The 26,782-nt window shown below is 38.8% G+C and overlaps 1 protein-coding gene across 10 annotated transcripts in view; it reads right to left on the reverse strand.

Moving 5' to 3' along the window:
- Positions 1-261: 261 nt before the first annotated feature.
- mark2b (MAP/microtubule affinity-regulating kinase 2b) overlaps positions 262-26,782 on the reverse strand; it is a 57,821-nt gene continuing 31,300 nt past the window's right edge. Inside the window, exons 9-21 of one of the 10 annotated variants that reach the window (XM_028474941.1) lie at positions 25,991-26,110; positions 24,664-24,766; positions 24,406-24,518; positions 24,222-24,296; positions 23,303-23,354; positions 22,847-22,998; positions 21,980-22,074; positions 17,975-18,124; positions 12,831-13,097; positions 9,748-9,774; positions 5,853-5,888; positions 5,086-5,195; positions 262-1,690 (exon numbers count right to left, since the gene is read on the reverse strand). In XM_028474941.1, the coding sequence (XP_028330742.1) occupies positions 1,341-1,690; positions 5,086-5,195; positions 5,853-5,888; positions 9,748-9,774; positions 12,831-13,097; positions 17,975-18,124; positions 21,980-22,074; positions 22,847-22,998; positions 23,303-23,354; positions 24,222-24,296; positions 24,406-24,518; positions 24,664-24,766; positions 25,991-26,110 (1,650 nt within the window). In that variant the 3' untranslated portion in view covers positions 262-1,340. The other 9 variants (XM_028474938.1, XM_028474944.1, XM_028474939.1 and 6 more) reach the window with 9 other exon arrangements.

The following is a 26,782-nucleotide window of genomic DNA, read 5'->3' on the forward strand; positions in this document are numbered from 1 at the left end:
CAGCAATGATTTGACTTTTCTCCCCCTTTCTGCTGTGCCCCCCCACCCCACCCCACCCCCTCCCACATCTGTACAAACCCCCGAAAACTTTAACGACACAAAAATATACTATCGAATCGAAAGTAGAAGAAAATAATTCACCATTCGTCGTCGTCGTCGTCAACTGTTTGTTGTTGTTTTTTTTCCAGTGATCTTTGTGTAAATATACACACACAAACAATGTTTGTTAGAACACGTTTTTTTTTAGTTGTGTGTTTGCTCTTTGGGATGGGGACGTATTGACATTCTGGCTATGAAGGCGTGCTGCCAACTTTTCTTAGGGGGAGGGGGCGGGGTTTCAGGGGAGGGGTTCGTGCTCACAATGTGACAAAAACAAAAGGCAACGTAAAAATTGAGTAGCAGTGTCACCTGCTGCCCAGAGTCCCTTCCTCGGTTACCAGTACGACGCTCTGTTTCCAGTGCACAACTCTGCAAAACTAAAAAAAAAAAAAAAATAAAAGGCTAAAATTTGAAAGTGCAGACTTTGAATCGAAGCCGACAGGTTCGATGATGTCACCGAGGCTGTTTTGGCTGCTAATTTTTGAGGAATAAAAAATAAAGAGGAAGTGAGTTTTAACTGTGACATCACTGTGTGTATGTTTGTGTGCGGGGGGGAGGGAGGGGGGGGAGTTGGTTCATCTAAAGTCCGTCATTTGCATGTCTTCGTGTGTCAGTTGGTTTCAACATTTCCAGTCCTGTATCCGTTGGAGTCCGTTTCACGTTCAAAAGGAGAATCACAAGTTACTCAAAAAGGCTCAGAACTTCAATCTAAGCTTTCCATCCACTTCTTTTTAACGTGTGTGCCCTCCCCCCCTTCCCCCCCCCCCCAACTGACCACAAACGTCCCAAAGAAGCCCCTGGCAGCAGAACAGTGCAGAGAGACTGAATAAATAGCAGGAGGACATGACGGGAGTGGTTTAAAAAGTGATCAAACTGTGACTCCTGAAAACCAGAGAGAGAAGATCAGACATGCAGAAGAAGAGTGGAACGTCTAAGTAGAACATGACAGAAAAAAAATTAAAAAAATAAAAACCCAGCAGGGTCGAGTGTGGACTCCGGTCTGTGGGTACTTCAGAAGTCACAGGAAGTGAGTGTCTCTAATGGCGGGGGCCGAGTCCTAAACTTATTGAGCAAAAACTTCCAGAAAATCGTTTTCTAGTGTTCCCAGAACTGGGCAGTCCGACCCTCGGTCTGCGTGACAATCATGTTAAAGTGATCCCCTAACCCCTTCAGCTGACCCCCAACCCACCTACAGCACCATCCTCGCCCCCCCTCCCCCCCTCCACCCTCATCGAGGCTTCTCACAGTTTGAGCTCGTTGGCGATCTTTGAGGCAATGTTCTTGAAGGCGATGGACGTGCCCGAGATCCGCTTGAAGCGCACGCCGTTGAGGGAGAGGCGCGGCAGCTTGCATACCTCCATCTCCCACTGGACGAAGTCGTCCCCCGCCGGAATGCCGGACATGCACAGCAGCATGTAGCGCTCACGCAGCTCGTACTCGCAGCTGTTGGAGTCGAGTACTTTGCGGATCTCGCGCATCATCTCCATGGGCTCCATTGACGAGGTGGTCTTCATGGACCAGGTGAAGCGCAGCGAGCGCGGCTTGGCCGAGTCCTTCTGGCTGGCGATGGCTGGAGGAGTGCCCGTACCACCTGGACAAAGAGAACCACCTGTGACTGAATGATTGTGTCTGGAGCTACACTATAATACACTTCTATCACAGCGGGGGCCACAGAGCTGCACGTGTGCATTTGATTGAAGGGCCACATGTTGAATGATCAACATTCATGTCAGCATTTAGAATCAGGACCAATCTGAGCGCTAACACAGGAAACAACACAAGGTTGTTATAATAATAATAATTCATTCTCTGAATGTTTGTTGTTATCTTACTTGTTATGATTGCATTGTGTGCATTTATGTTGTCCTTTTGTGTATTTTTCCTGTAAAATGTATTCTTTTTGGAGTCAGTATTTATGTTGTCATCTTTTTTAAAAAGAAGTTTTTTAGTATTTCTCTTGTTTTTGCTTGTTTGTTAGTACTGTGGGTTTGCAGTTATTTTTTTTTTTCATTTTCTGTGTACTTTAGCCTTTATTTTCTTTAACTTTGTGTATTTTTTTGTCAATTTGTGTATTACTGTTGTCGGTTTGTTCAGTTTTGTGTGGTTTTTAAAGTATTTACTGTATTTTCCGACAATGTTGTAATCCTATTTTTTTTTTAATATATTCTTGCTTTTTTCTGCCATTTTGTGCATTTACTTTGGGAGCCGCATTAAAATTACACCAAGGGCCGCATGTGGCCCCCAGGCCGCCAGTTGCCCATGTCTGCTGTTATATGAGACTTTGAAGCAAGTGATACAATCTAATGTCATATTGTGAATTTATGTTGTTCATTTTGCATTTTTTGGAGTAATTTTTGTGCATTTCTGTTGTTTTTTTTGCTTGTTTGTTAGTTATTGTGGGTTTGCCGAGTAGTTTTTCTGGTCTTTTTCTGGTACTTTAGTGATTTTCTGTAATTATTTTTAATATATTTTTTTTTTTATTAATTTTGTGTATTACTGCTGTCATTTTGTCGATTTATGTCGTAGTTTTGGGAGTATTTTCTGTGTTTTTCTCGTCTTTTACTTTATTTTCCTTCACTGTTGTAATTCTTTGTATTTTTTAATGTATTCTGGCTTTTTTTTCTGTCATTTTGTACGTTTACTTTGGGGGCCACATAAAATTAGACCGTGGCCTTGCTTTGAGGTGTCCCTACAGGACCTGTATCACAGATATGCACTGAATGTCTATTCTTTTTTTCTGTTTTTACATGTACTAGAAGCTTAATTTTTTTTTATGGACCCCAGGAAGACTAACAACCACCATGGAGGAAGCTAATGGGCATCCAATGAACAAATAAACATAAGCACAGCCACAACATGATGGAAAGTGATGACATAACTGTGGAGGGCGTGATCTATGAAGTAAGGAGTATGTGGAACAAACTAAAAGTATCTGCCTCCAAATTGATCCGATAAGCAGGAAATAATTCTGTTGTGTGGTTGGAAAGTCTAAATACTTCCTGCTGCCTAGAAAACTGCGATCCAGAGGCTGCCACATTAACAACTGTCAGAGCCAAATGGGCAGACAGATCTTAAATCCACAACCAGCCACTTTCTTTTCCCCGTCAGCGCTGAGATTACACACATGAATCTATTCTCATCATTCATTGGACAGGTGGGTTTTTATTGTGGACATGTCTGTGGCTCTCGTTGCACTTTGACTCTTGGCAGGTGTAAAGCACAATCACCTATTGGACCACACCTTATTTTATATTCTCACAGTTGTCCATAGATATTGAGTGTTCACCACACTCTAGAACAGCCTGAACGATGTTTTATTTTGGAAAATGACCGGATTCTCTCTGCTACACCTGTCTATCCCTCACTCTTGACGCATGTCAAGGGGCCTTCCTCCAGAAAAACAAGCTCAGGGCTCCCACTGATTTAGCGTAATGGTTGTATTTTTAATGCACTTTATATTTGTTTTTGTGGCATATCTTATGTTGAAGGCATGTTTAACCATGACGCTGCAAATAAAGTTGTATACACAGTGGATCCATTCATTTATTATTATATTTAGAAAATGACAGGTTTTTTTTTTTTTGCCACATCTTAAAGGGCGGTCTGAGAAAATATTGTCCGACATCAAACCGATCCAGTAAAAACGATAGTGAAAATGTGAATTATTGTGTAAATTACAAAAGAATCCAGTTGTAGAAACTCAGTTTTTTAGGGGCTCGCATTTTCACACTTTTGTTTATATCACATGAATGCTGTCATATTTAATGTCAAATTGTGCGAAAAAAAACTCTTTATTTTGGCACAAATCTTACAATTTCTCAAACAATTCCACAAATTTACTCAGGGTTCCTATAGCTTTAGTCAAATTAAATTCAAGACTTTTTTAATTGCCATTTAAAATTAAATTTAAGACCAAATTCACAGTAAACATAATGGGGGGATGCCACATCAATTACATCGGGTTAGGGTAATTGTTTTCCAGTGTCTAGTGCAGCCCCCCAAAGTAAACACACAATATTACAGTAAAATACACAACAACAACAAAAACCAGACTGAAATAATCTAAATCACTCCAAAAACACAAGATGACTACAAAAATAGCTGGAAATCTATAAAACAACAAATATAAAAACCATTAGGAATTTTTTTTGCTGGACGGGCAATTTTTGTTAAAACATAAAATTATACTTGTGTGTTAAAATTTAAGACATTGGTAACAAAATCTAATTTTTTAGGGGAATTGGATGTAAAAATTGTTCTCTGACGTCATGACGTCACTGCCTTCTATAGAATTTCTCTGGAAAGCAATCTGATTCTATATTTAGTTTGATATTTCCTTCCAACTTAGATTCTAATTTTACGGTTACTATAAATAGTATCCGGTTAGTTGCTGTGGGCCATTGAGCAAAGCCCTTACCATAACTGCTTCTTAGTGCTGCAGCTTCAAGGGGTTAAACAAAGAAGACAGTATCAGGATAAAGAGGACCAGTAGTTTACTTTGGAGTTATACACATCAGTGAGTTGGAAAAACTGAAAAGTTTAAGTTGACTTTCCTACATTTTAAGTTGGAGGTGAGATCAGGAAGTGGAATTCCCTACCTGTTGATATCAGAGGGATTGACAACATTGTACCATTTAAAAAAAAAACGACTTAAACTTGGGTTAAAATCATCACATTATAACCATAACTAAATACCTGTACCTCAATTTGATTATTTTGCACCACCGTATCTTACTCATGAAATGATTTATAGAAAATGTTGATTTCAGAACAATTACAGTATTAAGTCCATGTAAATGAAACCAATTGTGTTGAACTTATTAACTTAAGTTCAAATAACTTCATTTAGGTTTTACCAATTCAAAAAAAAAAATCATTTAAGTTGGTAAAGCCATTTTCTTTTCAGTTCAGGATAACAAAGTACTATAATGGAATTATTTTACATTATAACAAAGGGAGAAAATGAAAACTTGAGCCTGGACTTACCAGTATTACCAGATCCTGGTGAGGAGTTGTTCTCATCATTGTTGGAAGAGGACGAAAGAACGCCACCAGATGTCTTCTCCGATTTATCAGCCGTGCCGCTCAGTACAGATCTACACGTGTCCACAAGAGGATGGAGGACGAGACAAGAGGACAGAAAGGGACGGTCATAGGAAGGTGAGCGTAAAGGACGGTGGAGACGAGGAGGAGGAGGAGGACAGATGAAGGAGAGGAGGAGCAGAGAGACAGGGTGAGAAATATGAGCATTGAGAGATTCATTCAAAAAGCAGAGACACAAAGGGGGAAATGGAGTGGAGAGAAAGAGGGAAATAATGAGGTTGTGGAAATGAATGAAAACAAAGAGATATATAGATATATATATATTTTTAAAGCAGCCAGATGTGCATCTCAGATGACAAATCAGTGAGTGTGTGTGTGTGTGTGTTCCTGATTATTGGCACACAAACACACACATGTGGGTGCTTGATTATCCTCTCACACTAACGTACTATCACCACCATGCAGGTCTGCATTCACACCGTCATTCAAACCGCTAAGCAGCTAACATTCACTGGTAATGATGCCAACCCCTGATTGGTTTAAATCCCCACCACCATCACCATCAATTACAGTCTTAATTCAGCTTCCCCCTCCCAGTCATTCACACCAAGCTCAGATCATCTACTGATTGGTCCCAGGCTAGTGATTGAAAGGCGGTTCTGGCAGAGCCAAGGTAAGGGTTTGGACTTTGGGCTGTTCTGTATTCTCACCTGCTCCCCTCATCCTGACCCTCTGACTCAAACGGACTCCTCGAGAAAAACCAACACAAGTTTAGTAACTTTTCAATGACTTGGGGGGGTGGGGGTGGGGTGGGGGTTCTATAGGTTCTTCAACAAAAAGCGAATCAGCCAGGTGAGCACAGTGTCGCTGCTCGCCATGCCGCCCTCAAACCTTCCAATCCACCCACTCAGTGACTTCAACTTCACAATTGCACGTCAACTATACATTTTAAGTACGTGGCCTTCTGACGGTACGCACTAGAATGAACTGCTGCAGCAGCTGCTTCAGGTTTTACCAGTTCACCCAGTGCAAACACTGATTCATAGATGACGCAGACACTATGTGAGGTTGGGTTAGTCGACAAAATTAGACGTTAGAAGTTTCCATCTTAAAAGGATTGAATGTGAAAAGCATCTTTAACACATTTATTACTGTTATTTATTTAATAATTGTACAAGCTTTAAGCTATATTGCATTAGTATATTTGTCTTTTAAGCTCTAAAATATAGTGGAAAAGACTACATATCTATTTAGGATGTGCATTACAACATCACGATACAATATATTTCAATATATAACAAAAATATGATAAATACTGTGATACTGCATATCGGTAATTACAATTTTTCCCTTTACAAGTACAATATACTATGAAATAAAATACATTTATTTGCTTTTAAATGTGTGAGAACAAGTAAATGTTAAATAACTCATTCAAGTACCGATATCAGTCTAAAAAAAACAAGCGATATCTTTATCAAACAAATGATATTTGCTCAGTATGTTTAATGACAATAAAGTGAGGTAGTTTAACAAGGTCTGATGTGGTTCACTGACACCTTGTGACCGGGCGTTTACTGCATAAGTTGGCGCAATTAAAAGGGTTTTTCCTTAAAAAAACACGATTTAAAAAAATCGACTTGGACATATTTTGGATTGATATGATAATCGCGTGGTGAAACATTGCGATATATCGCCAAAACGATTTTTTCTTACACCCTTAATATCTATGTATCTAAGCATGTTTATACGACAATGCGGTACTCTCGACAACCGTCATGAAGTAGCAACGTCATATGATCTAATAATAATAAATATGATTTATTCAAACTACAGGACACCAGTAGTGCTGTAATGAACAGTTAGTGCTGAAGTCATAAACAAGATTAGACCATAGACTATCTGGCTGAATGATGACGTAAAACTGTATGTATTCAGGTTAATGGGAATCGTGTAGTGGAATGCTTCACACCAGGAATGGGATGGATCGGAACAGAATGGTTCGACATGGTGAGGGCGAGTCCTGTGCCAAGGGAATGGTTAGGAGCAACAATGATCCCAGTACTGTTAAAAGCCGAGTTAGTAACACTGGACCTACACACAGACTCATGTCACTCAGTCAAACACACACGCACACACACACACACACACACATCTGATACTGTCGCTGTTAGAATAATGTTTTAAACACACATTCTACTCATATAAAGGCAGACATGAAGGTGAACATATCAAAGCAAGAAGAGCACTGACAGGAACCTGGCACACATGCAGACAGCAGGATGACAATAATACACATTATATACACACACATGAACTCAAATGTATATGCTCTTAATCTCAGACAGTCATCCCTGTGCTCACATTTCCTAGAACATGATAGAAATGACATCCTGGAACAAATGCATGGTTAAACATAGCACTGGATTGTGGAGAGAGATATGAGATGGGGGAAGAAAAAAAACGTCACAAATCATAATAAAAAGAGAAAGTGATGTTCAATGTGAACCCATCGATGCCATTTTGCATGCCCCTTGGACAACTTGGCTCAATATGAGGACATGCAGAATGGCTGAGAGCAGAGGGAAAGGGTGACATCAAGGATCGATGACTTGACACCTCAGGTTGTTATTTAGCCCCGCCACAGCCCATAACACATTTCAGATAAAATGATAATCATCAACTTTTGTACTCCAAAATCATAAATCTCAACCACCTATTTTGAAACAATGAAGACAAAACTGAAAGAAAAACACCTGACTTGAACCTCATTACAACACTGTGGCAAAGAAACATCTACAATTTCTCACCACCAGGTGGAGCAATAGTCCACACCAGGGAGGAAAACTGCTCAACCAGCTGGTGTTAAAAAAACAACAATAATGGCCTAAAAACAGTCAATGGTTGGAATCAGGGTTGGGGTCAATTACATTTTTCAATTACAATTATGTCTTCCATTACGTATGTTTAATTACAACTTGATTACGATGAGCGGCATTTTTCCAATTACAATTAAAATTTCAATTATTATTTCTCCAGTGAAAGTCATTTTTTTTACAATTGCATCCTCAATTACTTACTTTTTCAATTACAATTAATAACAATTACTGAGCCTTTGATAAATAACCCCACAAAACGTGACTTTCCTCTTGTGTTAGCTTGCTGTTAGCATCTCTTATGATAACGGGTCATGTCTTAAATCAGCTGTAAAATACACAAAAAAATATGATCATCTAATTTGTTTGTCATCTATTGGTTACGTTGTTAAGCTTTCTTATTCACCAAAATATTGGTTTTATTATTTTTGATGTGGACGTCTGAGCCTTTGTCAGTATACCCCTCGATTTAACGTATGTGTAAACCATGGAACTATAACAAGCTGGCGTTTAATTCGATTGTAAATGACAGTTTTTTTAATAGAATTTTCATGCCAATTACAGTCATTTATCTGAACTCAATTACAATCAATTATGATTACAACAACCCTAACCCTAAAATTGCACAATTATAATTATAATTCACCCCAACCCTGGTTGGAACACTTAAGTGTTAAATGTACATTAATGAAAGAAGTGTTGAAATTATTGTCCGTTTTTTCCCCATATTTAAAGAAAATGTGTCAAAGAATCTTTCAAACGTTTACTTTTATCAAAGGAAATGGAGCTGAATATGGAGTGTGTTTTTGTGCACGTGCGTGCGTTCACAGCGTAATGGTCTTTTCCAGTCAGAGAAGGTCAAAGCCATCCAGGTGTGTAGCCGCTGCTGTTAGAGAGCCAGTGCCAGACTGAGAACAGAGCAATGAATGAAGAAAACAGAAAGAGTGCAGCCCCCGTCCCTGCCTCCGTCCACAACCTAACCCGCTTCAGCGCATTCAGATCAGGGAACTCAGGTTTTCATGACCCAATTGATGAAAGCAGAAAGGTGAGATGGGTAATGGTTTAAATTGTTAGCTTGGGTAATTGTTAGCAATGTAAATATCTTTCAGGGTTTATGATATCTACAACTATAATAACTAAATCAGGACTCGCTGCCTTGAATGACCCGATTATTATCATCTGCTGTATCTCAGATTAGGAAAACTGGTTACACAAATTAGGTGTACGAACTCCTAGCAGGTTGACAGGCTTGACCTCATTTGAAGGACGCTGCAGCTCGCACACGATCTAAGTGCTAAATAAATGAGAGGAATGATTTGGAGGGTGAGGATGAGGTGATGGGAGGGACCACGAGGAAGAGGGATGAGATGTTATTGTAGTGCGTGATGGAAAAAAAGTGAGTGGGTTAGATGAGTGGGTGGTTGGGTGAGGGAGGGGAGGGGAGTTAGTAAAAATAAAATAAAATAAAATAAAAGTAGAAAAAATGGGCCAAAACACGGCACTCAAAATCAAAAAGGGGTTCAAAATAAGGGGCCGGATCACAGAAATTGAGGAGAGAAAATAAGGCTCCAGGCACAAAAGAAATATTTAAAAAAAAATAAATAAATAAAAAAAGCTGCACAATACACCAAATAAGGGAAGAAGTATATATATATGTGAAATATATATAAAGAAGAGAATATATGACATAAATCAAGGGGTTATATTTAACGTTGGGTATGTTGCCTACCTTCTGGGAAACCTGAACGAGAGATTTCTACAAAAACAAAAAGAGGGATAAAGAAAGAAAGAGAAAAAAAGTAACGTATGTGTAATACAACAAATGCGCCACAGCACACACACACACACACACACACACACACACACACACACACTATTCTCCGAGTCCCCTGCTAACTCCACTCTCACTTTGGGGTCAAACAGCAGACAAAAACCAAAACTAAGAAACAGTATCTGCTTCGGTGTTGACTCAGGCAAGAATAAATGAATGATATTTTAGAGTACGTTTAAAGCCCCTCCTCCCCCCACAAACATTAAAAACACATGCACAGCAGCCTGTGGTCCCCCTGAAAAGAAGATCTGCAAGGTGAAAAGTTCAGTTGTGTACCATAAAAAGAAAGAAGGAGAACAAACCACTTCCTATACGCTGACATACAAAGATGAACGCTAAAGTGCAGGTTAATCTTTAACACGCTCGCATTCACGCACGCGTAGCGTAACGGGACAGATGAGATATCACTCTCCGGCTGTAAAGTTATACGACACAAAACACACAACTCTGATATGTGTGTGTTTTAAAGCATACTGTGCAGATGCTACATCATCTCTATCTCCGCCACTCGTACTTCCCACAACACCAAGCTGTGTGTGCTTCAAGGTGTCTTAGCTCGAGGTATTTATAGTTGGGGGGTGATATCTCCATTGTAACCATGGATACTGTCGCCACGGAGCTACACTATCTCTGAGTGGGAGGCCTGGAGAGTGACTGTGCCTGTACTTCCGCCACACACACACACGCAAACACACACACTCCTTATCATTTTCAAGTTCCGTCTTTTTTATGATGACATAATAAACACCAATGTTCTCCCTAATAACTGGTATTGAAAACGAACCACAGTCCAATACTTACCTGATATTTACTCCATTCACATCACTTCCAGAACTGTGAACTTTAAACCACGTTGTGGACCTCTGCTCATACATCTTGCACTAGTCACTGGGCCTCAACAGCTTATTTACTTATTCAGTCTGCGTCAGTGGCATTAAAACCCGTCTCAGGTGTTGGTTCGTTTTCTTTGATTACGCATTATGGAGGTTAAGTGTGACCACTTTACTTCCTGGACTGTACCACTCCCAGGCTGACGTAGAATATTTAAAAGTTAGTTTTACTTAAAGCTGCTACTCCCAATATTTTTTCTGTTAGATAAAATCACATTGTATGTCTCAAAAATAATTTACTCTCTTCCCCCCAAAGTGCAAAAATGTCTACAAACGGAGTTATTATTTTAATCTAGTTATTATTATTTGTTTGTTTTTTTTAATTATATAACTTAAATTTTGTCGCCTTATTTTTATATTAAATATCAGTATGCCGTGTTTAATTTTTATTCTGTGTTGTTTATTTACTTTTAACTTATTTTGCAAATTTTATTTACTTTATACGTGTATACGTACATATATCTATGAGTATGTGGGTGTCTATATACATATATATGCAGACATTCTAATTTTGTGAGACCCTTTTTTTTTACCCCTTTTTGATTTCATAAGAATCTATTGCTCTGCTTGACTATTTGTGTAACACTATTGTTGCTATTATTCCCACTACTACCAGTACTATCACTGATACCGTTATTGACTTTTTTGGTTTATCCTTGATTTTGTCGTTTTACACGTTTTCACTATCAATTTTACATCTTTTTTGGAGCAATTTATGAATCTATCTGATAAAAATAATCTAGTGTGGCAGCTTTACGCTGGGAAACGCTGGTTTCATTCCTACAATGCTTCATTTCAAAGAAACCAGATTCATGATACACATTTTAACGTTAATTCTTTCTTTCTTCTTTGTTTAAGGTTTATTCTTTTTATTTGTAATGTTTGCTTGAGCGGCTGTAAGGAGATTAATTTCCCCCTGGGATGAAAAAAAGAATTCTGATAGTGATTGTGTGTCAATAGGAAATCGTTATTGGTGCCTCGCCAAAAGCATATATGTCTAATTTGTTTTTTCTTCTTCTAATCATGTAAAGATAAATGAACAAATCACAAAATCCTTCATATAAGGTTAGTAATGATCTTCAGTTATAGGCTTGGCACGCATTAGGAATTCTGACTATTTCAGAAACCATTTTTAGTTCCAGGTTTATAGAAAGTTTACAATGAACACAAGAACATCTGTTGACTTGGTCAGGCCTTCCATTAAATCTCTGAATTGCAGATAAGACTCTTTGAATTACTTCCTGATTACTGACTGAAAAGTTACCGATTCCAGCTTTGTTGGGAATATTACACGAGAAATTTCTGTGACCTACTTAAAAAGCTGTTTTTGTTAGTGTAACATTGAGTACTTCCAAACATGCTGAGTGCCAAATGGCACACAGAATGCACAAAGTGTACAAAAAAAAAAAAAAAACTCATGCTTTTGTTTGGACAAACATTCATCAATCCCGACTCATTACTCGCCAAAATGTTTTACCTAAGATCAGAGCTTAGGTCCTGTGATCATGTTTCTGTTTCTAACTTAACTACAATTGTCACATCTCTGCAAAAACCTAGGATCAAATAGTGAAAATTATCATTGCGCGTTGTATTCACTGAAATGGGAGACATCGACGATCACCCTGAGAAAAAGGATAGAAGGTATAAAAATAAACAGTGTTGGCTTTCATTAGCACCAGGTGCCCGCGACTTGTTAAACTGCCACAACCTGAACTTTAAAACTGAAATGAAAACTAGGCCAGACATGAAACCACGACCAAAATTACTCCTCCGTCACTGCTGAGTGAAGCTAAATTATAGAGAAGACGCAGCCGTTCCCTTCCTCTTCTATTTGACTCTCAGCAGAGGCACAAATCAGCAGGAGTTTGGTGATAGAAGAGACCAAACCCTTCAAACCAGCAATGATAAGAACCATAGAGCCTGAAGAAATGGGGACATAATGGACCAGTGACATAAACCCAGTCATCTTCTGCTTCAGAATAAAACCTCAACAGCTTTAATTACCACAGGGAAAGCGATATAATGAATAGACATTCATCTACGCACCAAATAGAGCCTATTTACATTCACATGTGTTTTTCTAATACTCACTTGCGAACAAACTTTGATGTGAACTTGCTGAAAATCCCTGTAGCTCCATGTGTCCTCCGGGCCTGGCTGTTGCCGTGCGACAGCGATGGGGATGCGGGCCCGCCGGGGTAGGCGGAGCCTTGCTGGTCCCTGGCACCCCGCTGCTGGCCTGAGTGGAACGTGTTGCGGATGCCCACCCCTCTGGAGAAGTTGGTACGGTCCGACACGGCAGCGCTGCTGATGTTGTGAGCAGATGGGGAGGCGCCGGGTGCTCGTTGTGCTGGGGCGCTACAGAGAGTGAAAGATAGAAACAAGAGCCAAAATGGAGGGAAGAATAGTGAGAAGAAGAAAAATAAAGAGGATAAAGAGCGGTAGAAGAGTTGGAACAATGTGGAGGAAAAAACATGAACGTTGGAAGGTGTGACGAGAGGTGGTGGTGGCGAGAAGGTGCAAATAAGACATGAATTTAAGGTGATAGAAAAGGGACAGTGGATGAAAAAGTGCAACGACAAAGGGAGACATGAAGCAGACAGAAGCAGGAGTGTAGGAGGTGTAGAGACGAATAAACAGCGAAGGGAGTAAAAAAAAAAAAAAAAGAAAAGAAAAAAAGATGGGGGTGGAAAGACAGACCAACGTAAAGTTAAAGACAAACAATAGCAGTTTACTTTAGAATGGTATAATCTGTTCACGGCCAGAATGTCTTCACGTCATCCCTAAACTCAGCCAAGACAGTTTGTTGGTCCACATCAGGTCAATGACACGTGTGTTTACAGTTAATTTTCCTTGGATTAAGAGAAAATTATCCCAAACCTCTTCATATGTGTCTGGAAAATCTGTACTTGCGTTGTATCTCTCATCTCTCAATAAAACCCCTGTAGGTCATTCTAAACATTAAAAAAATAACAGGCCGTACACAGCCGAGTGTAACACATAACAGTAGTCTATAGCAGAAATTTTCAACCTTGGGGTCAGGACCCCATTTGGGGACACTGGAAGGGGGTATCCAGATGCTTTCACGAAACTAAGAAAATTATTTTTAACAATTTGAGCCCATTTTTGTTTATTTTTTACTCCTTTTCTGCTACTACACCAAACTTGCCATATCTTAACCTGTTTTCATCACTTTTTCTTGCCATATGCTCCTTTTAATGCATTTTTTGCTACATTACTTACAGTATTTGTGCCACTTCAACCATTTTTAATGCCTTTCCTGCACATTTTTTTTACACTTCGACATTTTTGGCACTTATAAACCTTTTCCACCACTGTTCCCACCTGATGTCACGTAGATTGACCCTTTTAACCTCTTTTCACCGTATTCCATGCTTAATTGATACATGATATGTCATGCCCATTATTTGCCGGGGGAAACTAATTGTTCCAATATTGACACTTGGAAGCCTTTTTGCAACTCTAATTTCCAACTTTTAACCAATTTCTGTGGTTTTTAAATTCCCATTTCACCAACTCACACAATTTGTCACATTTGGTGATTTTTTTTCTGATTAAAACAAGGATTTACATCTTTAAGATGACTATATATTATGGCCCAAGTAATAATAAAATTCCTGGATCACAGTGGATATTATTCAGATAATTAAATAAATGTGTTTATCACAGATTCATAGAACAATGGACCATCATTTTGTTGACTTTATGGATGGGTCCCACAAATCTCTCCCCTTTATTCCCACTTATAGATGGCTCTGTCTCCACATGACTGTTCTTCAATGTTCATGTGGGGGTCCCCAGTCTCTGGCACCTTTGTTTTGGGGGTTGTGAGCTGAAAAGGTTGAGAACCACTGGTCTATGGAAAAGTGATGCACCCCAAACAGCCTTTTCGATAAGTTGAATTAATTGGAGGTAACAGTGGTAGTAAGCCTTTATGTAAACAGGTAAGCATTTAAAAACAAGCTTTTAATCCTAAAACCAACCCGATCAAAACAAATCTGACACTTTTCAGTTTAGATAAAAAGGAAAAGGTGTATTGAATGACCACAAACATGCTTATCAACTATATCTCTGCTACAGTGAAGTGCATCACTGCGTTTCACTGTTGCTGTGGGAAACAAACAGTATAAGTTTTGATCCGTCATGAGATTGTAACCAATTGGGTTCATACTTTTGTGGTCATTAATGTTGTCAGTAAATTGGAGAAGATTTGGATGAAAAGTATTCAAGATAAATTAATTCAGATTTAAAAGTTTGGTGCTAGAGAACATAATGTATTCAACAAATAAACAAAGTGCCTGACACAAAAACTTGGTCAACAGTTTTCCGGAAATTATTTCCTGGAGGCAAATATTCCTAAGATTGAACCCAAGGGTAAAACGTGTGAGTAATTTTTGAGGATAATAGGAGGGTTAATATCATCACGTTTTTTTTTAACAAAACAGCCATTATCAATTGTAAATTCTGAATGCTGCTACTTGCAGTTTTTTCTAAAGCAGTGAAAGTCTGCAATGACTGAAAAGAATTACCTGAGAATGCGTTTCTAAGAAAACTTCTATTATTAGTAGTAGTACACATACAGTAGGGGAAGTAAAGCTGGGTTCTCAAATAGGAGAATGTATACCCTTGGGACTCCAAAGGGGAAGTAACATTTTAAAATATGATATAAACTTTATAAAAGAAAAACAAAACAAAGCTGGAATCTTTTTATTGTCCACAGACAACATGAATTCACATTGGCGTTTCTCCACCTAAATTCATCTGCTTATTTTGAGAATAAACTTTTCTATGGCATCACTGAGAAGGTAGATATTACTATTAAAACGCAGAAGGCACACGTTGAGTTGTGATTAAAGGTGCATAATAATATTGATCAATGTCTAAGTGTTGAGGTACCTTCTCTCCAGTGTTCCCAACTAGATTCTGAACATCCCAATATCACAGTTAAAAGGATGCATGCAACAGAATGAGACTTTTTGCGTGAAACAAACAAGCACATACAGCCAGAGGGCCACCTTGACATTAACGCAGCTGGAGTTTCTGACATTTGGACAGGGTTTTTTTTTTTTTTTTTCCACCTTGTATACAACCATGACAGAAAGGACATTTGCTTATCTTTGTGCAAGCTTTAGCTAGCGTTTAAAAAACAACTGAGGGTTATATTAAAAAATCTATACAGGTATGTGTAGGTAAAAGGCAGGGTTGGGTTCAAATATAATTGTAATCGCGTAATTGATAATTACAATTATGATGTCATCGTAATTGTGATTGAGTTCATACAATTGACTTAGTAATTGTAATCAGCAAGGGAATTCCTTAAAATCGGTTATTTATAATTTAATTAAATGCAAACGATGGGGAACCATGTACTGTAGTTAACAGTTTCATATCAACTTTTCCAACTACCCGTCAGTTCTTTTAAGGATCATTTCACCATTTCTAAAAAAAATAAAGAAATACATCCAGGGGTATACTGACAAAAAAAAAAAAGGCACAGCAAAAATATTAATACCAATATTTTCATGGGTAAGGAAGCCCAACAAGGTAACCAAGTGATGAAAAACAAATCGCATGATAGATAATATAAAGAAATATCATTTAAACTTTATTTTACAGCTGATTTAAGACATGGGTCAAAACTGACCTGTTGTCATAAGACAGGGGTATCAAACTCATTTTAGTTAACGGACCAAAAATGGAGCAGTTTGATCTCAAGTGGGCAGCGGATTGTAGATGTAAAAATAATCACTTTTAACATTAACATACATGAGTTTGCACTTTTCCGTGTAACTGATATGAACAGTTTGTAAGACACCAATAATATTAATGCAATAAATGATAGATATCAGTCCAATGACAGAGACAGATATGTCCACTTCAAATTTTGTGGGAAGATTTTTGAGAAATTGCAGAATTTCAGAAAAACAAAATGGAGGGTTTTTGGTAATGAATGAATAACGGAGCAAATAGCGAGCCCTTGCAAATATCCCCACGTTTGAATGAATTTATGAATTTAAAAGATATCTACAACTGAATTATATGGTGATTTACACAAACACTAATGCGTTCTCTGTCATTTTGTTTTCTCCTGGGGGCCGATTTGAATGCTAAGAAGGGCCGGATTTGGCCCCCTGATAATGTTATGTAATTGACTTTTAGGGAAAAATAATAATTGTAAATTTAATTGTATTTGGGAAAAATGCTGGTCACCGTAATCGTAATTGAACATGTATAATTGAAGATGTAATTGCAATTGAAATAATGCATGTAATTGACCCCAACCCTGTTGATGGAAATATCGAAGTAGCTCCTGAAACATAAACAAACAGCTCGTCGACACACATGGTTTATCACCAAAGTTTAAGAATTAAGAGTTAACAGCAAACAGCTTTAGTCTTATTTTGAAGGAGAGCCATGGTAGGAACCACAAAGCTGACTTGCTTTCTGTCTTAACAGAATGTGTCAATCATTTTGAAATGACTTTTTAAGCTGCCAAAAAAAAAAAAAAAAAAAGCCTCTGTAAAAGCTGCTTCCCATGTGTTTCCCTGAAGTCAATCACTCCTGATTTACAAGTGTCTCTTGTCTGAGTAAAGTGTTTCTCTCTGAGCAGAACACAAACCTGAAGGAGGAAAACCCTTCCCCAGTAACGCAGAAACCTGCTCGTCCTGTTCCTGGGTTGACAGTTCAGCTTTGGTCCAGGGGGAGCAGCATGTGCGCTTTGAAACCTCACCGTGATTGGCCAACAACAAGTGATGTCATTGTTTTCACACTTACGAAACCTTTTCTAAAGAGCGCTCCTTGTCTTCTGGCTGTTGCCAAGCAAGTTTATGATTGTTAGTTAGCATTCTGGGGACATTTTGCTTTGGTGGCATTTTCTTAAATGTAAGTATATGAATGTAGGCGGCCTACCAATTATTTATCATCCATAGGATTAAAATAATCTGCTACAATAGTACATCAAGACCCTAAAACTTCATTGAATTGACTAAAACAATTAAATAAAGCTCATGGATTAATAGGTACTACAAATTGATTTATAATAGTATGAGAAACAAGGCAGAAGTTGACTTTTTAATGAGGTTTATTGTTCTAACAGCAGTGTGTGATTTATTCATCTTTGCTCATTTCAGCAAGGACAGAATTGAGCTCTGAGTGGAGTGTGAGTTTTGGAATGTGTGTGTTTGTGTGTGTGCGCGTGTGTGTGTCAGACTTGCCTGGGCCTTGGTGCGTGCAGGTCAGAGGGACATGGATGATTGGATGAGGACAAGGACTTGTGATGGCGGGGACGCGAGGAGGAGGAGGAGGAAGAGGAGAGGACGGCAGCGGCCGAAGCAGTGGAGGCGCGGGAGCCCGGAGTGTTTAGGCTGGGAGGGAGGATGAGGAGGGAGAGGTGGGAGGGAGGGAGGGTGCCCCGCCCGACACATACACGCACATATGCCAACACAACGTGAGCAACGCGGGACAAACACACACACACACACACACACAAACAAACAAAAATCACGTTCGCACAAACACAGCGGGCGGGGTTTGTGTGTGGGTGGGCAGGGAGGTGAGGTGTATGGTTAGAAGCAGCACTTATCAAACACAGTCAGGGGGAGGGGAGGGGAGGGGAGGGGTGGAGAGAGAGAGGGAGAGAAAAAAAAAGAGAATGGAGAGACACATAGGAGGAAGAAGAAGAAAAAGTACGCGCAAAGAGATAAAAAAAACAACCAGTTCTGCTTTCTGTGGTTTATTGGCACAAGATAAAAACCACAATGAAAAGCAGTCGCCAAAGAGGCAAAGCAGACCAACTATAACACACACACGCACACAATTCAATCTATATCATCACCTTGATCACTGGGTGGCGGCGGAGCAGGTGGGCGGGTTGGAGGCGGCCTGTTCACTTTTTGCTCGCTTTGGGTGAACTGTGTGCGCGCGTGTGTGTGTGTGTTTAATTCCAAATTACATTTACATTAGGAATTAAGTGTTTACAAGGTCAGTTTAAAGAGGATTCAACTTTTATTCTGTATTAAAGAGGAATTAAAGCTCCCATGTAAACTTGTGTCTCAAAGTGTTTCTCCAGGCATAACTCAATGCTGGTGCGTTGCTTTTTCCCCCAATTTATTCATTTAAATATATGAAAACACAATAGTTATCACTCTACACATTCCACAAAAAACTTAAATGTCCCTGACGTCCCACCTTCAAACACAACCTCATTTGGCCATCTCACTTTTATATAGCAATAAACACCTTAGTGTTCCTCTGGGGTCAATTTTACCCCAAGCTGTTTTAGCTGTTAAACTGTCTGTGTGTGACCCATGTGTGACCTTACATCCCTAGACCTGCAAATATCACTCAGGTCAGATTGACCCCAAAGGTAGAATTTGTCAGTAATATTTGAGAACATCATGAGGGTTAAATAAGCTTTTTGGAATATGTGCAAAAAAGTTTTCAGAGTGTCTTTGAATTTTTATTCTTGTAAAAAGCTAAAGTATCATTAGTATTTTGCCTCCTATTGATGTAAACTATAGATTTGTTTAATTATTGCCTACGAGACATTGAACTGCATGTTTTCAAAGGATACAGATGAAATATTTTAAAGCTAATTATTTTACATCTGATTTTACGCACATTTAAGACACAATCTCCACACCACTGTACATCTTAAAAGTGCTGAAATAAAAATAAAAATTAGAAACTGATTCATAGACTGACACGATGAAGATTTATGGAACACGTGTTTGAGTGACGTTTGCTTATATATGTACAATGATCTTGTTATTATAATACTATGATAGCTGTGAGTAGTGTGTACTTTACTGCACTTGTGTTACTCTGTAAAACCCTAATCATTGTAATGAGCACCACTTCAGAAAATCCTCTCTTTGGCTCACCTTGCATATATTAAACATAATGGATTATTATGTAATAATAATGTTTGCAACCCCCTTAAAAACTTATAACAGAATTTCTGGATGGTTGCACATTTTTGGAAAAAGTTATTTCACACGCATATATGCACTAATTTGAAAATAAACTAATACTAGTGAGCACAGTCAATTGACCCTTTAAAGAATATGCATGAAATCAAAACAGTGTTGTTTAGGTATTTTCCAAAATGTGCAAATGTTAATTCCAGCAAGGTCATTTTGTCTTGTTTTTTGAAATAACAATGTTATGGTTTCATTGATTCAAACAACTTTTTTCAGGAAATTTACTTTGATCTCCTGCTATGTTTCGACTGCCAACTGTCAGTCTTCCTCAGAGGCATCTAAGTACTGATTGCATTGATGTATCCTTACGTGTTTTTTCCAAGGAAAGCATCAAGCAAGTAAATTTCCTGAAAAAAGTTGTAGAACAAATGAAACCTGAACGTATTATTTGTAAATGTTGATTTATGACAAAATATAAAGTTTACAAAAGGCGGTGTGGTTGCTTTTCAGAGCGCACAAGTGGATATTATTTTGAAGTCTATGTATAAAAACTTTAATGAGTTCTTTTCGACAGCTACTGCTAATCAACAGGGTTACTGCAGGGCCTCTCGGCACAGCACATTACTACAGCCTAAACTGGACTATGCACAGACGCACACGACTCTCACACGCACTCACACGCACTCAGAGGAAATCAAAGCGAGGGCCAGCGGAGAGTGGTACCAGAGGCAGAGAGATATCTCAACAGAGAGCGCAAGACTGAGCAATGAAAGGACATTTACAGAGGTTGGCCCACAGCTGCAAAATTATACAGGAAACAGAGCTGAGAGCTAAACACACCATTTCTGACAGGGATAAGCAACGCTGGTGATGGAACAAATAACTGAATTCACCGGACAACCGGTGTGTAGCAAGACCGAGGGCCTAGCCATGTATGTTTAAACTTGTACACGTGTACGTGCGCGGCCAGCGTGTGCACGGATATTCCTGTGCATGAGTAAGCCTATTATGAGGCTTGTACAAGGGCCATATAGTGCAACTAAGAGTTAATATTCCATCACAAGTCTTTCTAATCTCCTTAGAGAGAGAGAGAGAGAAGGAAAGGGAAAAGAAAAAAGAGAGATTAATATACAGACAGGAAGGCGGGGAAAGAAGGCAGGAATTAAGCAAAGAAAAGAGGTGCCGAGGAATTGTGAGTGACCACGAATCCACAGGGAGGAAAAACTCAGATGCAGATAAACGAGCAAATTAGGTAAATTAGAAAAGAAAGGTGGGGTGGAAAGGAATAAACAGAGCTGGTGGGTGGGTGGGGGGGGGGATACAACAAAGTACAAAGCCCAAACTTCAAAGCATTAATGATGATCACACAAAGTCACTTTTAAAAATCAAAGCAAATGACAACAACTAAGTTAGCAGAGCCTAGCATCGCTAACAGACCCACATAACAAAAAAAACAAAAAGCAATGATGTCTTCAATGACCACTTCATGACCATTGCAGTGTTCACTGGTGAAGAAACTCAGACCAGTCTACATTAAGAGAACATTACTGGAGTTAATGCTGTAGGTTTAGTGCAACCACGTTGGGAATGAAGGGTCATCTGACACTTATGCATGAACAGGTCACAAAGCAATATATGAAACATTGCAACATATTAAGGATTAATGGCTGGCTTCATGTTTAATGCTCAGAAAAAGCACAAAGAGCGTATGGCTAGTAAAGCATGAGTAATGCAGTTGTATGTGAGGATGGGATGACACTCACGGGAATCAATGGATGGTAAATGTTTAGGAAAATTTTAACTTTGAGAAGGAGATTACGCAACTTTTTAACAGCTTTTAGCCTCATTGAATTGCTATTAATTTAATGTGACTCAGCACAAAACGGTGAGCTACGAAGATAAACTGAAACTGTGTCTATGCAGGTGTGCATGTTAAATCAAGCCGTCTGTGCTCTCCATCAGACCATCGAGGGTAATCTGTAATCTACTGGATGGAGGGTTTGGCCTAAATTCCCTGCGAGTCTGATTTCCACGTCCAGGAGTTGCTCGCCCCACCCTGGAGAGAGACGGCCGAAGGTCTGCCTCAGCCAGCTGGCAGAGCTTCTTCAGAGTACCAGCCAATGTCTGGGATTCAGTGCCTGACACAGATGTGAGACCGCTTCATTCAGAGATCGTAATAGATGAGCTTGCGTAATGACCGGTTTGGGTTTATGGCCCCAAAAATGCACCTGTGGGAGTTTTTTATGTGAATGTATTGGCCCTTGGTTGTTCTGTTCCCTCTCAAGAGCAAACGTGTACCTGTCCTTGCCGTTCTGTATGCCCTGGCCCAGCGTGGACCTCTCAGTGAGTGGAGAATTTCGACTGCGACCAGTACCAGTGGACAGGATGCTATTCTGAGAGTCAAAGGGAACAAAATGAATGTATAGATTACAGAGGGCCACAGGTTAAACATAAAAAACCATTTACAATGGGTAATCATTCAAGACCACATCTATTAAGTATGTCAACTTCTGAGAGAAAGAACTACAAACACTTTGTATATATATATATATATATATATATATATATATATATATATATATATATATATATATATATATATATATAAAATTTTTAGGATTATTCTTTTTCAAATTAACTGTGTTCTATACTTCCACCTTCTGAAATACAAAACTCGTTAAATTAAAATGTTAAATAATTAAAAATATCTGAGCTGGTGCATCTTCTTGTAGTCGTAAAAAATAATTCTAGAAAAAAATTCTGGGGTCGCCAGAAATTTGCAATATCAAAATGGAGTCACGACCCAAAAAAGGCTGGGAACCACTGAATTAAGTCGTTACATTCCTATGATAAATGTGTGATTTGGATGGTCAACACTGGTATGAGCCTGCTAATAAAGTTATAATATCATTTTGTATTTTTTGTTGTTACTTGTTGAGCAAGTGTAACAAGCCTAAATATCTGCTCTAATTGTAAATATGGATTAAATGCTCATTGTGACGGATTGTGTGTGGTTGCATAAAGGTTGATAACAGCCTGTTGCCCACAGCGAAAAAGTTTGGGTTTCTGTGCAGGTTTGACATCACTTTGACTTTGTTTTTGAAAACCGGTGATGTGACGATCACAATCAACATAGAAGTGTTGTGGAAGGGTGTTGGGTCTCACGGTGGAAGGCGTGGCGCTCTTCTTGCGGTCAGAGGTGACGAGAGGGCTGGCTGACACCTTGGTTGTAGAACTGCCTGATGAGCTCTTCCTCCCAGAATCATCCCCTGCAGAGCGGTTGTCTGCCTGTCCTCCCCTCTTAGAGTAGGAAGAACCTGGAAAATAAAGCGAGGGACACACCATCACTTAAGAATACTAATCCTTTGGCATCATCCACAACATTTTTTTCTCCTTTGTAAAGCGTCATTGATTTGTGTTTTGTAAAAAGCGCTATACAAAGCTGATGTATTATCAATATTCCAATAAAAAAAAAAACTCTCTTAGCATTCTCACATAAATCATTCACACCATCCTCCATAATGTCTTTTTTATTTTTTAGGCCCAGAATCAACCTTTAAAAACTCTTTAATCTGATAATTTCCATCTCCTCATAACTAAGTTGAAACCCATCAGTCTCACCCTGATCTCTGCGGTTTTGAGGCTTCTGGTTGGACGACACACTGCGTTGTACCTTAGGGGAGCAAGATTGGGATGGGGGGTGAAAAGAGAACAATTACAGCTGTATTCTTGATGTCAAAGAGTTTGAAATAGTAGAAATCAAAAAACAATGGATGTGTTCAAAATAGCATACTAACGTACTACTCATTCTTAGTTTGACGTCAAAATGACTATGTAGTGCGTTGACATTAGATAGCATGCACAGATTGAGTATGTGAGAAATACCAAGATATACACTATATCGGGACATGTTTTAAGTATGCACTTTTTAAGTATATAATAGTCATACTCCCCCATGATGCATTGCGAACGGAATGTAAAATCGTCCTGGGAAAGGCTTCAAGCTTAAAATCAAACCTCCCCTTTTCAAAATAAAGAGCGTCTCTTCTTGTCTTGAGATCTTGTTTTGAACTTAACCGGAGGTTTTGTCAGTAGCACAATGGCAGGTCTGCAAAAATCTCCAAAATGTCGGAATGGAATACGTTTCCGCAAGTTTTATGGATCAAATGACCACATGTTGGTCACTTGCTCGCTTAAAATGTTTCGAGAACTTTCAAAAATAGCGAATCAACAGAGAAATTTAGCCTCAGTGTGTTTCAGGTTTTTGTATCTTTTGAAACTTGGAAGTATACTTCAATGCGAACGGTCACCATCCTACTCATACTTATAGTATATAGTAGACAGAATATACTCATTGAGTTTGTGTATAGTACGTTAGTGTGCCATTTGGAACACAGCCAAGGTTTGTGGTTAAAAATGAAGAAACTAAAAAATGTCTAGTTTTATAGTCCGAGGGTATTTCCATGTTGCCAAGTTGGTTATCTTGGAGTGGAGAAACCTCCCTATGCATGAGCAGAGAAGCATTTTGTTGTCATTATACCTTGTGAGGCGGGGATGGGGCATTAATGTTGCTTACATCACTTCCTGGACGGGGCTTGATGCCGCCTTCATCCAGCTGCGGGGGAAAAAACACAACAGGACGTTTATACAAGACTCACGATGGTTCTTGCTGACAAGTAAGACCACATGGCGTGTCTTAAAGTTTAGAGAAAGCAAATGTGTACCTCAGAATTCCTATAGTCCAGAAGCAGGTATGTGGCCATCACATCATTGTACTTCTGGTTCACCAATGAGTCCGAGATCTCCTCCTGAGAGAATCCCATCTGCAGCATAATGTCTGCGCGAGCACAGCCAGCTTATAATTAGAATGATAAAGTGACTGTGTGCACACAGTTATCCTGAAGATCAATCATACTCCTTCCCCTGCCAAAAAAAAAAAAAAAAACCCAGCCATCTGCGCCGAACCGTGTTTCCGTGCCTACCTGTCCTCCTGGGGTCTTTATAATCTGGCTGAGGTTCGATGTAGGGTTTCAGTTCTTCGTCTTCGTGACCCACATTCATCCACCGGTCCCTCATAATCTGCTGCTGGGACGAAACCACAGAGAGAGACAGAAGCAGAATTAAAAAAGAAAGAAAAACTTCATTATGAGAGACGCTTTCCTTTTCTTCCTATTAAAGTCAAAAAGTTTCAATCAAAATTCCTACAAATAAAAATTACACTTGCCCCAAAATGTAAATTTTAGAAAAACAGGTGAATACCAATCTAAACAAGTGTAATATTGTATGCTTGAATATGTTTTACACTCTTTCTGGCAGACTAACAAGAGCAAGGATGGGCAACACTATCATAGTGGGGGTCACAAAAATGTGATTGTATATGATCTGAGGGCCACAACATCAACATTCATGCCAACATTTAGAATAATGACCAATCTGAGCATTAATACAGGGGGGGAAAAAGGATTTTGTCTTTTATTTGTCTGTAGTTTTGATGTTTTGTCAGTTTTTAGTCATTGTGTGTGTTTTTGGGGTCCTTATGTGTGTTTTTTGTTTTTGTTCTTGGTGTAAATTTTGTGTATCCTCTGTCAAATTCTGCATTTTTGTTGTCGATTTGTGCATTTCTGGGGTCACTTTCTGCATTCATCTTGTTGTTTTCTGTATTTTCCTGTCATTTTGTGTAATTTTGTTAACAGACAGTTTGTGTGTCTTTGGAGCTATTCTGTAAAATGTTGTTTTGTGTGTTTTTGTAGTCATTTTGTTTAAGTGGTTGTTGTGTCTGTCTTTGTCGTCATTTCATGTTTTATAAGTAATTTTGTGTATTTTTCTTTTTTGTGTGTGTGTGTGTGTGTTTTTGTGTACTTTGTACATGTTGGGCTTCATATTCATTCCAACTTCTGGAATTACTATTTTTGGGGATTTAATTCGGGGGGTGCAAAAAATTAGACTGAGGGCCACATGTGTCCCCCGGGCCACTAGTTGCCCATGTCTGAACAAGGGGGTCTTCATTTTCACAGAAAACCAACCTTCTTCGTTTCGTTGAGGTTAATTTAGTTGCTCCAATTTCAAACCTCCAACTAGCAAGTGTTTACCATGCCTTTAAAAAGCTTTTACACTCCAGCAACAAACTCACATATAGCTGCTGAAACTGCACCAGGTGTACAGTCCTGTGTTCTACACATGGACTTGTGACTGAGAAGAAAAAAAAAAGGCTGGAATTGTGCAACTTTTTGATCATCGAATTCTACATGAAAACGGGTGCAAACCGTGGCCTTGCAGCAGTTGATAGAGTTTGTGTGTGGAACAATGTACCTCGAGGCTGCCTCTTTTGGAAGGGTTCAAGATGAGGAACTTTTTGAGCAAGTTCTCGCAGTCAGTGGACATGTAGAAAGGAATCCTGTATTTTCCACGCAGCACACGCTCTCTCAGTTCCTGAGTTTGGACAACAGGTTATATGGTCAACTTTTGGCTCAAAGTATTGATACACAACACAAAGGGAACACTTGGTTTAAGTCTAACAATACCTTTTGCAAATGTACACTATTTAGCGGTAAAAAATAAATATAACAGATGTATGCAGTGATTTTACTGTCCTTCATTCTGGTGTGGGTTAAATAAACCGAGCCGAGATATTCTAATGTCTTAATTACAAAAGTAAATTTAACCTGCGGGAAAGTATGCTGAGCAATTAGAGGATAAGATTGTCAAAAAGCCACAATTCAAATACAACAGCCACACTAAATAACATTAATATCAGCAAAACAGATTAAATTAGCCAGATTTTATTAGATTTTTTTTAAATTTTTTTTAATTATTCAGTCAATTATTCAGACTTGGCCGCTAGTGAATACAATGGACCTGTTTATCTACAGACAGGCTGTGATAGAAGGTTACTATAATTAACCTTATAAGCTGGCTCCTACAAAATAAATCTTAATTAAAAAAAAAAAAAAAGCATTCAGGCACTGAATGTTGAGACTTTTGCAATGTGCAGAGTTTTTGATAAATCTTTAAAAATAATAATATTTTTTTAGTCTTGGTCTTTAACATTGGTTAGATTCAATCAACGAGAAAGATCTTTTAATATGACCCCAGTCAAGAATA

The sequence above is a fragment of the Gouania willdenowi genome, chromosome 18 (assembly GCF_900634775.1).
Source record: "Gouania willdenowi chromosome 18, fGouWil2.1, whole genome shotgun sequence".
In the NCBI taxonomy this organism is placed as follows: domain Eukaryota; kingdom Metazoa; phylum Chordata; class Actinopteri; order Blenniiformes; family Gobiesocidae; genus Gouania; species Gouania willdenowi.